The sequence below is a fragment of the Mytilus galloprovincialis genome, chromosome 3 (genome assembly GCF_965363235.1).
Source record: "Mytilus galloprovincialis chromosome 3, xbMytGall1.hap1.1, whole genome shotgun sequence".
NCBI lineage: Eukaryota > Metazoa > Mollusca > Bivalvia > Mytilida > Mytilidae > Mytilus > Mytilus galloprovincialis.
In genome coordinates this window covers 67421520-67440087 of record NC_134840.1, presented here as the reverse complement: position 1 = coordinate 67440087, position 18568 = coordinate 67421520, and the positions used below count along the sequence as shown (strand labels likewise).

The 18568-nt window shown below is 32.2% G+C and overlaps 1 protein-coding gene across 8 annotated transcripts in view; it reads right to left on the bottom strand.

Moving 5' to 3' along the window:
• Nucleotides 1-18568, bottom strand: part of LOC143068696 (ATP-binding cassette sub-family C member 4-like) — a 135362-nt gene that overhangs the window by 51909 nt on the left and 64885 nt on the right. The window contains exon 8 of one of the 8 annotated variants that reach the window (XM_076242946.1): nt 13774-14023. The exons of 6 other annotated variants lie outside the window; for them this stretch is intronic. In XM_076242946.1, coding sequence (XP_076099061.1) covers nt 13774-14023 — 250 coding nt within the window. Of the gene's footprint in view, nt 1-8096; nt 8347-13773; nt 14024-18568 lie in introns of all 8 variants that reach the window. One more of the 8 variants, XM_076242944.1, reaches the window with a different exon arrangement.

Genomic DNA, 18568 nt, shown 5'->3' with positions numbered 1-18568 from the left:
CAACAGGTCTTCAATGTAGCGAGAAATTCCCGCAACTGGAGGCGTCCTTCAACTGGCCCTAAACAAATATATACTAGTTCAGTGATAATGAACGCCATACTAATTTCCAAATTGTACACAAGAAACTAAAATTAAAATAATACAAGACTAACAAAGGCCAGAGGCTCCTGACTTCGGACAGGCGCAAAAATGCGGCGGGGTTAAACATGTTTGTGAGATCTCAACCCTCCCCCTATACTGTGGATTCATTTATTTTCGTGGGTATCAATTTTGGTGGATAGAGAAAAAAAGACGTTTCGTGGTATACGTAAATTCGTGGATCACTGATTAAAACAAAAAAACAAAAATAGATACGTAATTCGTGGATTTCTTTTTGATTTAGGAGATCATATAACATCCTTGGTTCGATCAATAATAAAACAAAACAAAAAAGAAGGAATTCATTGAAAAAGTTTTGAATTGTCAAAATCCTCGCTTAATTGGTCATTCTAGGTTAAAGTGTTCATTGATAACTTTGATTACAATAATGGGCAGAGACAACTAATTATTTGTTTGTTTTACAATTTATAAATTCTTGTCTGAATTCTATAAGGCATTCAAAACTTTATGATTGAAAGCTAATTTCCCTAATCACGATAAAATAAACAGTGATATAAGTATAAGGTGTGAAAATAAATGTTCCTGTCATAAACAATATTACCTACGGGCAATATCCCCGTACTTAATCCTATTGATTTTTAATCACAGGTAAACCAAACTATGACACGGTAATTAACAACTTGCAGTTATTTTCCATGAACAGTTTTAATCAATTTTAAAAAGTAAATTATCACTGATATTAGATATATTAATTATAGATTTAATCAAAATACTTGTATCTTCTTTCAATAAAAATCACGTGTTATGTTACAATGTTTATCGCTAGTCAACACAATACTAGAACTGCATAACATAACCGGAAATAAACATCCAACTCCATACACATTTCTCGGGATTATTCTTCGTTGAATTCATAAATTCGTGGTTCGTTGTTACCCACGAAACCCACGAAAATTGGTATACCACGAATAAAAATGAATCCACAGTACCTCTAGCCAATGTAGAAAAGTAAACGCATAACAATACGCACATTAAAATTCAGTTCAAGAGAAGTCTGAGTCTGATGTCAGAAGATGTAACCAAAGAAAATAAACAAAATGACAATAATACATAAATAACAAAAGACTACTAGCAGTTAATTGACATGCCAGCTCCAGACTTCAATTAAACTGAATGAAAGATTATGATTTCATCATATGAACATCAGGCACAATCCTTCCCGTTAGGGGTTTAGTATCATACCATCATAACATATATGAGAAGAACATAACCCGTGTCATGCCAACAACTGGTTTTTGAATAAATGTGTTTAGTTCCGATGCAAAGACCCTATAAGTGAATCAATATTAACGCCAAAATATGCAATCTTTAATGACCTGACAACAGTATCGTACCTATATCCCTTCTTAATAAGTCTATTCAAAGGTTTTGTTAGTTTTTGAGGTGAATACTGACACCTTTGTGCTTTATAAAGAATATTTCCATAAAAAATTGGATGTGAAATACCTGAACGTATAAGAAGTCTGCATGTTGAGCTATATTTACGAATGATGTCCTTATACCGATGATAAAATTTAGTAAATGTTTTGACTAGTTTGTGATATCGAAAACCCTGGTGTAATAATTTTTCAGTAATACATTAATTTCTCTCGTTAAAATCTAAAACATTGTTACATACACGAGCGAATCGTACAAGTTGAGATATATAAACACCGTAAGATGGTGACAAGGGAACGTCACCATCTAAAAATGGATAATTAACGATAGGAAATGAAATTTTAGTATTCAGCTTTCCGTTAGTGATATAGATATCAAGATCGAGGAAAGGGCAGTGGTCATTGTTAGTATTAGCTTTATTTAAAGTAAGTTCAACAGGATAAATTTCTTTAATATACATACTGAAGTCGTCATTATTGAGAGCCAAAATATCATCCAAATATCTAAAAGTATTATTAAATTTGTTTATCAGATGTTGTTTCGATGGGTCTTTGTTTATTTTTGTCATAAATTGTAACTCATAGCAATACAAAAATAGGTCCGCAATAAGTGGTGCACAGTTAGTCCCCATTGGAATTCCGATAATCTGACGATATACGGAATCCCCAAAGCAAACAAAAATGTTATCTAGTAAAAATTCAAGGGCATATATAGTATCAAAGCATGTCCAATTGACATAGTTTTTTTGTTTATTGCTACTAAAAAATGACCTAAAAGAGTTTGAACATATATATTCACATGCTGACTTTTTAAATGCCCATTTAATTAGGTGTGTGAATTTTTTCTTAATGAGAATGTGAGGCAATGTGGTATACAGGGTAGAAAAATCAAAACTTTGAACAGATTTAAAATTACCAATATAAGCATGCAATTTATCAAGTACTTCCAACGAGTTCTTGACACTCCAAAAGTAATTAATTCCACTATTTTCGAAGGCCTTATTTGAACAATTCATTATCAGGTTTTTAATTGTACCAAGTGTGCTGGTAAGAAGAATAGACAATTTAGTAGTGGAACAATGGCTTGAAGACAAAATAAATCTATATTTGTAAGGTGTTTTGTGTAGCTTCGGAAGCCAGTACACAGTTGGGACTTTCATTGTATTTGGCTCTGCTTGTAAAGCGGTAGCTAAAAGTTTATGTTTGTTACAGATGTCGTTTTCTGAAAATGGAGTCAGTTGGAATGTTGGTGAATTGGTGATTTCTTTTTTCAGAACCTCAATGTAAAATTTACGTCAAACAATAATAATATTATTAGCAGCTTTATCGGCCGGGACAAAAACAAATTTCTTGGCTAGTTCTTTTAGTTTATGTTTGATACGAGAAATAGGTTTTTTGTGGTTATTGTTAATAGTAAAATGTTCTTTAAAATGTTGAATACGTATATCAACTATCTTCATTACTGAATTAAACCAGGTGCTCCGCAGGGCGCAGCTTTATACGACCGCAGAGGTCGAACCCTGAACAGTTGGGGCAAGTATGGACAAAACATTCAAGCGTGATACAGCTCTGAATTTGGATTGTGATTAAATTTTTGACATTACATGGTTTTTTTTACACAAAACAAATGTTAAGATTTTACAAATCAATTAAAGATTTCTTCTTCAAACTTATTTAAATCTAAAATTAAATAGTTGACACAGCATAGGTTTCTGACACAGAATGAATGTGGTCTAATGAACTTAAAAAATTTTTTTTGCCTTTGAGCAATTCACTATGCTGTTGAATATTAATCCTCTAAAAAAAATGTTTGAAGAAATTTTCTCTTTTTATTTATGAAATCTGAAATGAGAAAAATTTAACCCCCCCCCCCCCCCATTTTTTTTTTTCACATCCCCGTTTCCCTTTTTCCAAAACTGATATCAATTCAAATTTCTAATGGAGTTTGCAACAATAACTACTCTTTTAAATACATCATAAAATATTAAAATGTAAAATAAAGTGCTTGTTATCACTGAATGGTAAAGATTGGTTGGTAGTAAAAGTGAATATACATTGTTTATTGTATAAAACAATAAAAAAAACTTCATCAGCAACATTTAATATTGGCAAATTTCCAATGAAGTTATTTACATAAAGTTATTGGCAAATAAAAATAGAAAATGACATCATAGTCATGCCTGGCAAATGTCCAACATACATTATCTAAAAACATTTTAGATAAGATAAAGAAAAAAAGCTTCATCAGCAACATTTTATATTGGCAAATTTCCAATGAAGTTATTTACATAAAGTTATTGGCAAATAAAAATAAAAAATGACATCATAGTCATGTCTGGCAAATTTCCAACATATATTATCAACTACTATTCTATACAAAGAAAGATAACTCCAATTGAAAATTAATTGCTATTGCACAATATTGTGCAATTAGATATTTCTTGCTATTGTGCAATACTGTGCAATTGAAAATGTCTTGCTATTGCACAATACTTGATATGGAATCCTGATTTGGACCAACTTGAAAACTGGGCCCATAATCAAAAATCAAAGTACATGTTTAGATAAAACATATCAAATAAGCCCAAGAATTTAATTTTTGTTAAAATCAAACTTAGTTTAATTTTGGACCCTTTGGACCTTAATGTAGACCAATTTGAAAACTGGACCAAAAATTAAGAATCTACATATACAGTTAGATTTGGCATATCAAAGAACCCATTTATTCAATTTTTGATGAAATCAAACAAAGTTTAATTTTGGACCCCCATTTGGACCAACTTGAAAACTAGGACAATAATTAAAAATCTAAGTACATTTTTAAATTCAGCATATCAAAGAACCCCAAAGATTCAATTTTTGTTAAAATCAAACTAAGTTTAATTTTGGACCCTTTGGACCTTAATGTAGACCAATTTGAAAACGGGACCAAAAATTAAGAATATACATACATAGTTAGATTCGGCATATCAAAGAACCCCAATTATTCAATTTTTGATGAAATCACACAAAGTTCAATTTTGGACCCTTTGGGCCCCTTATTCCTAAACTGTTGGGACCAAAACTCATAAAATCAAACCCAACCTTCCTTTTATGGTCATAAACTTTGTGTTTAAATTTCATAGATTTCTATTTACTTATACTAAAGTTATGGTGCAAAAACCAAAAATAATGCTTATTTGGGCCCCTTTTTGGCCCCTAATTCCTAAACTGTTGTGACCTCAACTCCAACCAGATGCTCCGCAGGGCGTAGCTTTATACGACCGCAGAGGTTGAACCCTGAACGGTTGGGGCAAGTATGGACACAACATTCAAGCTGGATTCAGCTCTAAATTTGGATTGTGATTAAATAGTTGACACAGCATAGGTTTCTGACACAGAATGAATGTGTTCTAATGAACTTAAAATTTTTGTTTTCTCTTAGAGCAATTCACTATGCTGTTGAATATTAATCCTCTCAAAAAAATGTTTGAAGAAATTTTCTTTTTTATTTATGAAATTTCAAATGAGAAAAATTGAACCCAATTTTTTTAATCACATCCCCCTTTCCCTTATTCCAAAACTAATCTCAATTAAAATTTCTAATGGACTTTGCAACAATAACTACTCATTTAAATACATCATAAAATATTAAGATGTAAAAAAACTGCTTGTTATCACTGAATGGTAAAGATTATTTTAATTTATCAGTTGGTAGTAAAAAGTGAATATACATTGTATATTGTATATAACAAAGATTTAAGTTGATTCTGGACAAAGAAAGATAACTCCAATTAAAAAAAAATCTTGCTATTGCACAATATTTTGCAATTAGATATTTCTTGCTTACTATTCTGGACAAAGAAAGATAACTCTAATTAAAAAAAAATTTGCTATTTCACAATATTGTGCAATTAGATATTTCTTGCCATTGCGCAATACTGTGCAATTGAAAAGACTTGCTATTGCACAATACTTAATATAATAATTTTAGATCCTGATTTGGACCAACTTGAAAACTGGGCCCATAATAAAAAATCTAAGTACATTTTTGGATTCAGCATATCAAAGAACCCCAAGATTTCAATTTTTGTTAAAATCAGACTAAGTTTAAATTTGGACCCTTTGGACTTTAGTGTAGACCAATTTGAAAACAGGACCAAAAATGAAGAATCTACATACACAGTTAGATTTGGTATATCAAAGAACCCCATTTATTCAATTTTTGATGAAATCAAACAAAGTTTAATTTTGGACCCCGATTTGGACCAACTTGAAAACTGGGCCAATAATCAAGAATCTAAGTACATTTTTAGATTCAGCATATCAAAGAACCTAACTGATTCATTTTTTGTCAAAATCAAACTAAGTTTAATTTTGGACCCTTTGGACCTTAATGTAGACCAATTTGAAAACGGGACCAAAAGTTAAGAATCTACATACACAGTCATGACAGTTAGATTCGGCATATCAAAGAACCCCAATTATTCAATTTTGATGAAATCAAACAAAGTTTAATTTTGGACCCTTTGGGCCCCTTATTCTGTTGGGACCAAAACTCCCAAAATCAATACCAACCTTCCTTTTATGGTCATAAACCTTGTGTTTAAATTTCATAGATTTCTATTTACTTATACTAACATTATGGTGCGAAAACCAAGAAAAATGCTTATTTGGGTCCCTTTTTGGCCCCTAATTCCTAAACTGTTGGGACCTAAACTCCCAAAATCAATACCAACCTTCCTTTTGTAGTCATTAACATTGTGTTTAAATTTCATTGATTTCTATTTACTTAAACTAAAGTTATTGTGCGAAAACCAAGAATAATGCTTATTTGGGCCCTTTTTTGGCCCCTAATTCCTAAACTGTTGAAACCAAAACTCCCAAAATCAATCCCAACCGTTCTTTTGTGGTCATAAACCTTGTGTCAAAATTTCATAGATTTCTATTAACTTAAACTAAAGTTATAGTGCGAAAACCAAGAAAATGCTTATTTGGGCCCTTTTTGGCCCCTAATTCCTAAAATGTTGGGACCAAAACTCCCAAAATCAATACCAACCTTCCTTTTGTGGTCATAAACCTTGTGTTAAAATTTCATAGATTTCCATTCACTTTTACTAAAGTTAGAGTGCGAAAACAAAAAGTATTCGGACGACGACGACGACGACGCAGATGACGACGCCAACGTGATAGCAATATACGACGAAAAATTTTTCAAATTTTGCGGTCGTATAAAAATCAATCCCAACCTTCCTTTTGTGGTCATAAACCTTGTGTTTAAATTTCATTGATTTCTATTTACTTATACTAAAGTTATTGTGCGAAAACCAAGAATAATGCTTATTTGGGCCCTTTTTTGGCCCTTAATTCCTAAACTGTTGGAACCAAAACTCCCAAAATCAATCCCAACCGTCCTTTTGTGGTCATAAACCTTGTGTCAAAATTTCATAGATTTCTATTCACTTAAACTAAAGTTATAGTGCAAAAACCAAGAAAATGCTTATTTGGGCCCTTTTTGGCCCCTAATTCCTAAAATATTGTGACCAAAACTCCCAAAATCAATCCCAACCTTCCTTTTGTGGTCATAAACCTTGTGTTAAAATTTCATTGATTTCTATTCACTTTTACTAAAGTTAGAGTGCGAAAACTAAAAGTATTCGGACGACGACGCCGCCGCCGCCGCCGCCGCCGCCGACGCCAACGTGATAGCAATATACGACCAAACAATTAAAATTTTTGCGGTCGTATAAAAAAGAGTCCAAAGATTTTTTTGTCAGCTTTTTCCCGTTTTATCCATTTCATACAGTAAGTATGGAGTGAGTCGTGGATGATATTACGACATGTATGAAATAACTTCAAATAAGTGACATTCCTGTGTTGTTTTTGCACTGTATTAACAACACTGATCTTCACATTATTGTTTTCAATATTTTCACTTTTAGGTTGATAGTCCCTCACTTCCATTTACATACCTAAGGCAGTAAAAAGCATGTCCTTGGTTTATTGTTTGGTTGTTTAACTTCCAGTTTGTTTTCTTTATATGCATGTCCACGCAAAGAAATCTCAAAATGTCTATCTACTTTGAATACTACAGATTAGACTAATGTAATTCTTTACCCACTTAGTGCAAAATAGTATAACAATGATCCAAGAAATAAGCATTGAATACATGAAAGAATGCAAGATGCGGAAATATCCAGAGGCGGATTTAAGGGGGTAGTCCAGGGCCCCCCTATTGTGGGAAAATTTTGGTTGCTTATGTAGGGAATCACTGAAGCGAGACAGAAACGGGGCCCCTCTTAGGCAGTCAGTGGGCCCCCACTTATGAAAACTTCTGGATCCGCCACTGATATCAGATAAATAATTTCCTGTCCATGAAAAGGGCTGACCCAGTTATAAATGAGCAAAAATAGATCATTTCTAAGTACATGTATTAAATTTTTGTTGGCGTTTGATTTTTTTTCTCAAATAGAGACATTCAAATACCCCAAAAAATTGTAGGAATATTGCAGGAAATGGGGCATGATTGTTGTCTCAAACAAGTTGCTGGGAGAAAAATATTAGGGCACAAAATAAACTTACCTTAAGCCTTTTCATCGTTACCCACGTAGAGACCAATGAGCTTATTTGGTAATATACAAATCTCATACATCTGTCATGAAGAAGGGAGGCACACGCTACAGTAACATAAATAGTTTCAGCCTTTATTTGTTTTGTAGTCAGAAAAAATGGCACAAACATTGCAATCTGAAGGATCTTGTGACCATAGTCGAAATAGATGTTACTAAAACTTGCTAATTTCCAGGAGGCTCCAATAAACTTCATTTCTCCCCTGAATAATTAAATGTTTCAGGCCTTGTCAGTTAATTTTAAGCTAAGCAAATAAAAAGAAGAGCACTATGTATGAAAACTAGCTATAGGACAGTGAATACCAAGAAATACATAATAGGTTGGTGCAAAAATAAATCCCTATTTGATAGAAGTTTTGTGGGTTTATGTAACCAACAAAAAAAAGCAATACAATATTATATTGTACTAAATATTATATAATATATATATGTAGCTATCAACTAAACCAGATATATCTAAACCATGTAGTTTTGGTTAGTATAGAGGTAATAGCTATACATAGAAAAAGAAACTTGCTATATATGTATTGATTTTACCAAAACTTTTAAGAACAGTTTTTTTTTAAAAGGCAAAAAATTCCAATTTAAAGTAAGATAACACTGCAAAAGTTAGGGGGTAAGAATGTGACACCTACATATATTTAGAAATTTTTAATTGATGTTTATATTAATGTTTCATGTTCTGTCCGACTCGGCTTCTGTTAAAATCATTATTTATTTAGGTGGACGATACACATTTTATTACTAGATTTATGATGTCTGTGGTAGAAATGGCAATGTTTTCTTAACCGTCTCATGACTTGGTGCAAGTGTTAATTTTTCAATCTTTGTCAGGTTTATTCAGTCAGTTGCATTGATAGTTAGTAGCAGTATAGAAGTGCAAAAATTCAAATCAATCGGATACAGAGGTTATAGTGTCTACGCCTATTGATATCGATCATCTTGAATTTGAACTTACACATTATCCAGATAAAAATTTTGTTTTTAATTTAATTAATGGACTTCGATACGGTTTTGACACAGGCATAAACGTACTACCAAGTAAATCTTTGGAATGTAAGAATTTATTGTCTACCAAGAAATTTCCCGATGATGTTACGAAACTGGTAGATGACGAACTTCGTAAAGGATACCTTATTGGACCTTACAAAACCTCCGTTTGATACTTATAGAATTAGTCCGATAGGTATTGTTGAAGGAAAATATTCAAAAAAGAAACGATTAATTCTAGACCTTTCGGCTCCTCACAACAATGATGAGCATCACAGCATCAATGATTTGATAAATAAGGAAGACTATTCATTAACCTATGTAAGAATTGACGACGCTATAAAAATAATTAAGTCATTAGGAATTAAAAGTCAATTATGTAAGTGTGACGTAACCGATGCATTCAAATTAATACCTGTACATAATTCTTTATGGCAATTTTATGGATTAAAATGGAATGACATGTACTATTTTTATACTCGTTTAGCATTTGGTTGCCGTTCAAGTCCCAAGATATTCGATACATTATCAGTGGCAATATGTTGGATCTTACAAAATAATTACGGTTTGCGGCACGTGTTACATTTGTTAGACAATTTTCTCCTGATTAACAATCCTTACGTAGATGCTACAAGGAATATGAACACAATGTTATATGTATTTAATAGTTTAAAGATTCCTCTCAGCGCTCATAAAACAGTTGGTCCATCTACTTCATTAGAATGACTCGGCATCATTCTCGATTCAAAGCATATGATTGCTAAATTACCTGATGAGAAGCTTGTTCGAATTAAGGATATTTTATACAGCTATCTTAATAGACGTTCATGTACTAAGCGTGAAATGTTAAGTTTATTGGGTCATCTCAATTATGCATGTAAAGTAATTATACCAGGGAGATCGTTTGTGTCGTATTTATTGACATTAGCACACTCCGTTAGAGAACTTTATCATCACGTTACAATTACAAAGGGATGTAGAGATGACATGGCAATGTGGTTTAAATTCCTAAGTCAGTGGAATGGTATATCATTTTTTATCAGCGATAACGTTATTAATGCGTCCGATTTTCATTTATTTACGGATGCTTCGTCAACAATCGGATACGGAAGTTATTTTAGGAAAAGGTGGTTTCAAGGCATTTGGCCCGACGATTTTATTCGCCCAATGAGGAATCTTTCTCAATGGCTTACTTAGAATTGTATCCGATTGTTATATCTGCTATTTTATGGGGGCATGAATGGTCTACTAAACGCATTCTTTTTCATTGTGATAATATGTCTAGTGTGTACATTATTAATAAGGGTCGTTCAAAGTGTAACGTAATTATGAATCTTGTTCGCCGTTTAACTTGGTGTGTGGCTAAATGTAATTTTGTTGTACATGCTGTACATGTACCAGGGAAAGAAAATAACATAGCAGATGCTTTTTCTCGTTACCAGATGAAGCGGTTTCGACAATTGGCTCCGGACGCTTCGCCAAATCCATGCACCTGCCCTCCTCATTCCGAAATTCTGTGGAGTTAGATCAAGCAGTCGACAGCTTATGGAATAAAAGTATCAATGTGAATACCCGCAATGTTTATTCAACAGGATATAAATGTTTTATTCAATTTTGTGGCAATCATATCACTGGATTCAACTCAAGGAGTTTCAATATGTCTAAAGTTTCGGAAGATTTATTGATCTATTTCGTGGCCCATTGCCAATCAGTGTTAAAACTGAAATATTCAACAATCAAATTATATCTCGCTGGAGTTCGTTTTCATGGAGTTAATTTTGATAATGTGAACCCACTTTGTGATAAATTTGGTCATACATACCAACGCTTGCAAAATGTGTTAAATGGAGTTAAAAAATCTGAGAGTAAGCCATTACGACAAAAGTTGCCAATAACGTTTAAAATTTTACAGGAAATAGTAACTTGTTTGCAATGTGGATTTTTCAATCATGATTATAATTTGGATTTAACATTTCAAACAGCGTGTGTTCTGGCATTTTATGGTTTCCTGAGATGCAATGAGTTTACATGTAGAACTGTGTTTGATCCAGATTCAAATTTATGCGTTTCTGACATAAATTTCGTTTCAGAATCTGAAAGTAACTGTTAATTTAAAAGCTACTAAGACAGATATATTCCGACAAGGTATTATAATTTCCTTGTTCAAGATAGAGGGCGTCGTTTATCCGTATAAATTGCTATCCCAGCTGATGAGTGTAAGATTAAACCTAAACGCAAAGCAGAATGATTCGTTTTTCGTTGGAGAAACCGGAAAACCACTTTCCCGGAACTATTTTATAAGCAAGCTGAAAACAATACTCATAGCATTAGGATATAGTGACAAGGATTATAGCGGACATTCTTTTCGATCAGGTGCGGCCACAAGTGCTAGTTCTCAAGGTATTGAGGACAGCATGATACAAACACTGGGACGTTGGAAATCAGATTGTTTTAAACGTTAAATTTAGAACTTCTAAATTGGATATTAAATCACGCTGGAAAAGATTAAAAAACAAGATTCAATGCAGAAAACGTTTTTTTTTTAATCGGTTATAACTTTGTAACTTGTCCTCCATCCTAGCCTTGTGTCTTTTCTTCTCAGGTTGATCTCAATATTGTGGTTAAGGAATTTTATATTGACATTAATTTTTCTCTAGATCAACTTTAATTTAACAAGACACAAGGCTTCATCAGGCACAACATCTTCAATTTTTTGGGGTTACTCAATATGCAACTTGGGCAGGCAACATAACGTTACATATTTCGTTTTGGGCTATGATATTTTATTTGGGCCAAATATAATATCGTTTCCCCAAAACATTTCTGAGTAGTTAGGGTGCCTACGTGCCTTAACGAGGAATAGTATCATCTTGATTGCTCAACAGCTCTATTTCACGTCGGTCTATGCCCACAAAGATTTACTCTTATGCGGTACCACGTGGAAAATCAAGTAAGGCTATACCGCTCGGGAACGGCTTGCTAAAGTACTCTGAGACAAGTAGACTGGTAGTCGTACACACATGTGTATGCAAATACCCCTATGGTGACGCATTTCTGTCAAAGATATGTGGCTAGCTCAGGCACAGTATTTTAGCGGCAAATTATCCTTAATTATCTGAGAACACACTATCATTTTATGTACATACTGTGTGTTTTGTGTCAACTGCAGGTAGTATGTAATTTGTTTTGTTCTTGATTTACAATACGACAGAACTGAGTGAATTACATGATACTAGAGAAAAAATATCCTCAAGCATTCACACAGTGTGCCGCGCACACTGCTCGGATAGTTAAGTATAATGTTGGCGTCAGTTAGTTTACATTTTTCGCTTTTATTCACTGACGCCAAGGAAGTTTTCTGTAACATAACGTGTTGCGCTTACGCCCAAATATTTGTATAATAAAAATAATTATTTTATTATGTTTTTATATTTTTTCAGTACTCGAACAAATCAGACTGGGTATCTTGAAATACTTCCTGCTGGACGTTTACAGGCTTTATATCAACAATAACTACTTTCGTAATTATGGTATATTGTCTGTGATCGTTCTTATAGACGGTCATTAAAAGCTATCAATTATCTGCGGTCAAGGTTAATTTATATTTATTTGTACATCTCTAATCATTGTTCACGCCTGTAATTCTCTTATCAAAGGTCTATTAAGGTCAACGCATTGAGGTTTTATTAGTTAATTGGCTTTGGTCTGCTGTGTCGGTATTAACTTTGGATCATACGCTTGATGTGTATTTATTATGTTTGAAACATATTGTATAAATTGTAAAGCAATTGTCTTGCTACTATTATAGTTCAATTTAAAACTGATCAAGAGATAATTATTTCAAGTTATGGTAGTCTATTGACAATTAGCACATGTTTACAGCTATGCTTCCAATCAAATTGCTTGAATTTACCTTCTGAGTTTCATGTAAAAAGCTTTCCCCGTGTACTAAGTATAGATGCACAAATGATCACATTGGTATAAGATTAGATTGTATTGAAATCAAGATATTTAGAACAAAAAGGGACACTGGTTATTTTAGAATAAATTATTTTGTCTCAAATTAAAGAAATATATGTAATTAGTTTTTAAAATTACTATTATTCTTATTTTTACTGTTTTGAAAATCTTAGGTTTTAAAAAAGTTTTTTTTACAAGACACTTTAATATAAAGATATTCACACTGTCACAAGTTTCTTTAGGGATAACCAACACACTGGCAAAACTCATAGTTTGAGTGAAGCTATCTAGCTACCGGTATGTCAAATTCACTGAATTCAACTAATATGCCCTTTTTTTTTAAAAAAAGACTTAACTTGATTAAAAGTCACTATCATGATAATATATCAGTCAAATTGCATCATCAAGTCTCACAACTACAATAAGATCTATATTTTCAAAAAACTTGTTTTCTTTGCTTTTCATATATATATGAAATAAGACTAATAAAGGGTCATAAATGTTTTACATTTTCCATCAATTAAATTACATCCCAGCTTCTTTGCTCTACTAGGGGTGATCTGGGCCAGATCATCCCTACCAGATCACCCCAGCTTGAGTTACTTTGTTTTGAAACATTTTAATGCCATATTGATATCTCACTTGGCAACTTGACTAATTTTGCCATCAGACAGACTTACCCCAAGTCTTTTAATGGATACCCAACTTGCAAATGATGTTCTGAAGATAAAGGTCCCAAACCTTAAACATCTGTCATGTAAGATACTAGTACAAATCATTGCTACATAGATGTTTTTAGCTGTAATTTTATCACTGGTTAAAAAAAATGGTAAGAAGATAGCAAGTTGAAGGATCTTTTGACCAAAGTAATAGCACAAGTCAGAATGGCTCATCAAATTCCAGTGTCGCCTCACATATTTCAACTCTCCCCTGGAAATAATGATTATAGATATAATTTTTAAAATCAAGCTGGGGATTATTAAAAGATGATAAATATAAGATGTGTGAACAGGATAACTGCAGAAGGTAAGCAACTGATGACTACTGCACCAAATTGGGGACTTTTATATAAGGATTATAGACTTAAGCTATAGCTACAAGAACTTATCATTGCAAATGTAAAGCAATTGACAATTAATCATAATGCAACAAAAAGCAAGCATTAGGCTGTATATAGCTTACAAATCAATAACATGTTTTCACTGACATTTTAATGGTATTATTTTCACATGCTTGCACAGTCATAATTAGCTGAACGAGGTGTTGTCTAGAACACCCAAGGGAGTTAACTCTAGAAATATCAGCTGAACATTTTAATTACATACTATTAGTAAAGAGAAATCAAGCTTCTCAATGATAGAAATTAGTGTTTGCTAACTGCTAATATCCAATGAAGTTATTCCTGTAATTTGTGTGGCTCAAATTCCTTGGATTTTGTCTAAAATTCACCAAAATTAAACGCTCCACATCTAATATAGTCAAAGCATTTGGTACCCCTTAAATCTACCTTTGATTTAACAATTTTTCACTGCAATGAGAATGTGTGTCACTAGGTTCAACTTATCAATCCAACTATGTCAAAATCAGTTTCATATTATGATAAGCAAAGTATTGTACACTTGTTTAAATTTCAGCATCAATTCAATTGCAATATAACTTTTCTTGTGTTCTCTTTTGATGATACAAAAAAACAAGACCCTGCCTGGTAAGAAAGGAGAATTTTTACATTTCATACCCACTCAATGGTGATATACTCTTGAAACTAAAATTCTGTAAAATTTCAAATAATTCCATGTTAAACTAAATAAATAACATTAAATCTTCTACAATGAGCAAGATATCATCATCAAAATCTATCTTTTATGGTGTATCTTATAATGAGTAAGACAATGTTACAAGAATCTATTTGTTATGGTCTATCTTACAACAAGTAAGATAAATCAACAAGAATCTATCTTTTATGGTCTATCTTATAACAAGTAAGATAACACACAATAAGAATCTATCTTTTATGGTCTATCTTACAAGTAAGATAACACACAATAAGAATCTATCTTTTATGGTCTATCTTACAACAAGTAACATAACGCAACAAGAATCTATCTTTTATGGTCTATCTTACAAGTAAGATAACACACAACAAGAATCTATCTTTTATGGTCCATCTTACAACAAGTAAGATAACACACAATAAGAATCTATCTTTTATGGTCCATCTTACAACAAGTAAGATAACGCAACAAGAATCTATCTTTTATGGTCCATCTTACAACAAGTAAGATAACACAAAATAAGAATCTATCTTTTATGGTCCATCTTACAACAAGTAAGATAACGCAACAAGAACCTATCTTTTATGGTCCATCTTACAACAAGTAAGATAACACACAATAAGAATCTATCTTTTATGGTCCATCTTACAACAAGTAAGATAACGCAACAAGAATCTATCTTTTATGGTCCATCTTACAACAAGTAAGATAACACACAATAAGAATCTATCTTTTATGGTCCATCTTACAACAAGTAAGATAACGCACAACAAGAATCTATCTTTTATGATCCATCTTACAACAAGTAAGATAACGCAACAAGAACCTATCTTTTATGGTCCATCTTACAACAAGTAAGATAACACACAATAAGAATCTATCTTTTCTGGTCCATCTTACAACAAGTAAGATAACGCAACAAGAATCTATCTTTTATGGTCCATCTTACAACAAGTAAGATAACACACAATAAGAATCTATCTTTTATGGTCCATCTTACAACAAGTAAGATAACGCACAACAAGAATCTATCTTTTATGGTCCATCTTACAACAAGTAAGATAACACACAATAAGAATCTATCTTTTATGGTCCATCTTACAACAAGTAAGATAAGGCCAGGATTTTTTAATTTATTGGTTTACGGATCCGCCGACCCGATTTTGCTGATTTCCAGAATAAAAATAAAATTCACTTTTCACGCTTTTTTATTCCCGCCGACCTTAACAAATGCATTATCCCTGAAAAATAATTAAAATATTTTTTTTCCTGAAATGAAATGCATTAATCACTAACAAAATTGACAACACTTTCTAGTGTGAAAAAAAAAACCCTTCCAGTTTACGTTTCTAAATATAGACAAATCAATTATAACTGACCTTGAAATGTCGTTTGCGCAAATAATTTTGCGGAACGAAACTTGTGTTTAAAACCAATTACACAATAAGTTCGTTTACTTTATTTGTCATCAGTCCGTAAGATGCATCATCTCATAGAAATAGACCTGTCCAAATGTGGACAGGGTGAAGGCATCAAATTAAAGAACTGAATATTAACAAATCATTAGGAATTTTCTTGTTTTTATAGGTAATAAAAAAAATGTCGTTCATTTGGATAAAAAAACGGGAATGCAAGACAACAGATTAACCCGATATCGTTTTTCCAGTGGACGATTCTATTAGGTTTTTGACACGTGTGTTGAAACTTATTTTCGTACGACGTTTATGCATTTTTTCTTTATCAGTTTTCGTGCTTGAAGATCATTATTTACCAAGTTTTCTGGAATTGATTAAGAGCTACGCGAATCTATTTTTCTTGTTTCTGAAATGATGATTTAATTTCGTCTTTGTCCGTGCATCCCCTTTTTTTTACTGTAAATTACTAGACAATGTCATGCGTAGTTTATAACAGCTGAGCAATAATATTTCATCGAACTAAAATTTTAGAAATGATGATAAAATAGCATAACAAACATATTGCTAGAAAGGTGAAATATATATTGATTTTGCATATTTTTTTGTCTTCAAAGATGATTTTTTTTCTTTTTTTTTTCCCGACCGACCGACCCGACTTTTTCATGGGGAAAATCCGTAAACCAACAAATTAAAAAACTGTGGCCCAACGCAACAAGAATCTATCTTTTATGGTCCATCTTACAACAAGTAAGATAACACACAATAAGAATCTATCTTTTATGGTCCATCTTACAACAAGTAAGATAACGCAACAAGAATCTATCTTTTATGGTCCATCTTACAACAAGTAAGATAACACACAATAAGAATCTATCTTTTATGGTCCATCTTACAACAAGTAAGATAACGCAACAAGAATCTATCTTTTATGGTCCATCTTACAACAAGTAAGATAACACACAATAAGAATCTATCTTTTATGGTCCATCTTACAACAAGTAAGATAACGCAACAAGAATCTATCTTTTATGGTCTATCTTACAACAAGTAAGATAACACAACAAGAATCTATCTTTTATGGTCCATCTTACAACAAGTAAGATAACGCAACAAGAATCTATCTTTTATGGTATACTTTACAATGAGTAAGACAATGCTACAAGAATCTATCTTTAATCTTACAACAAGTAAGATGACACAACAAGAATCTATATTTAATCTTACAACAAGTAAGATAAAACAACAAGAATCTATCTTTTATGGTCTATCTTACAACAAGTAAGATTACACACAACAACAAGTATCTATCTATTATCTTACAACAAGTAAGATAACACAACAAGAATTAAATCTTTTATGGTCTATCTTACAATGAGTAAAATAATGTTTTAATGGTCCGTCTGTGGTAAGTTGAATACAGCAGAAGACATGAGTTCTCTCACAATAGGAAGATATGTTTAAATTAGAACTGTTTGTATAAATTGGCATGTAAACATCACAAAAGTATGATTGTCATGAGAAAACTCAACACAAGAGATCAAATGACATAGAAATTAACAAGTATAGATCACTGTACCACCTTCAACAATGAACAAAGCCCATAAGGCATAGTCAGTATAAAAGTCAGGTATATCAATCCAATCGGAAGTCAATGTATAACCAACTTGATTTTAATGTATATATAGATAGTATTTCTATTTCAATAATATGATCAGTTACAGTGGATTCATTTATTTTCGTGGATTAAGGAAAACTTGCATGTTCGTGGATATTTAATTTTGTGGTTTTGGTGAAATCTGCATACAAGCCTATAGAAAATTTGCTATTCGTTGAAATATTTAATTTTGTTTTACCTGTTCACACGAAATCCACGAAAATTGATATCCAATGAATATTAATTAAAGCATCCACAGTATATCTTGAACAGAAAACTTACCATCAAGCGACCAATTGTAACTAGCGTCATATATGTTGTACTGACATAATAGGTTCCTAGTCTTAAACATCTGTCGTGTAAAATACTGAGACAAACTAGTGCTACATAAATGTTTTTTGCAGTGAAATTGTCTGTAGTCAGAAAAAACGGTAAAAAAACTGCAAGCTGTAAAATCTTGTGGCCATAACAAAACAAAATGTCAACATAACTCTCTAAGTTCCAGTGTGCACGAACATACTTCAACTGTTTCCTAGATGAGCAAAATATTAATTTATGTTGACATTCTAAAACAAGTCAAAAATAGTAAGGTTACAGATATTATATATGAGCACATAAAAGCTAAAAATTGTTT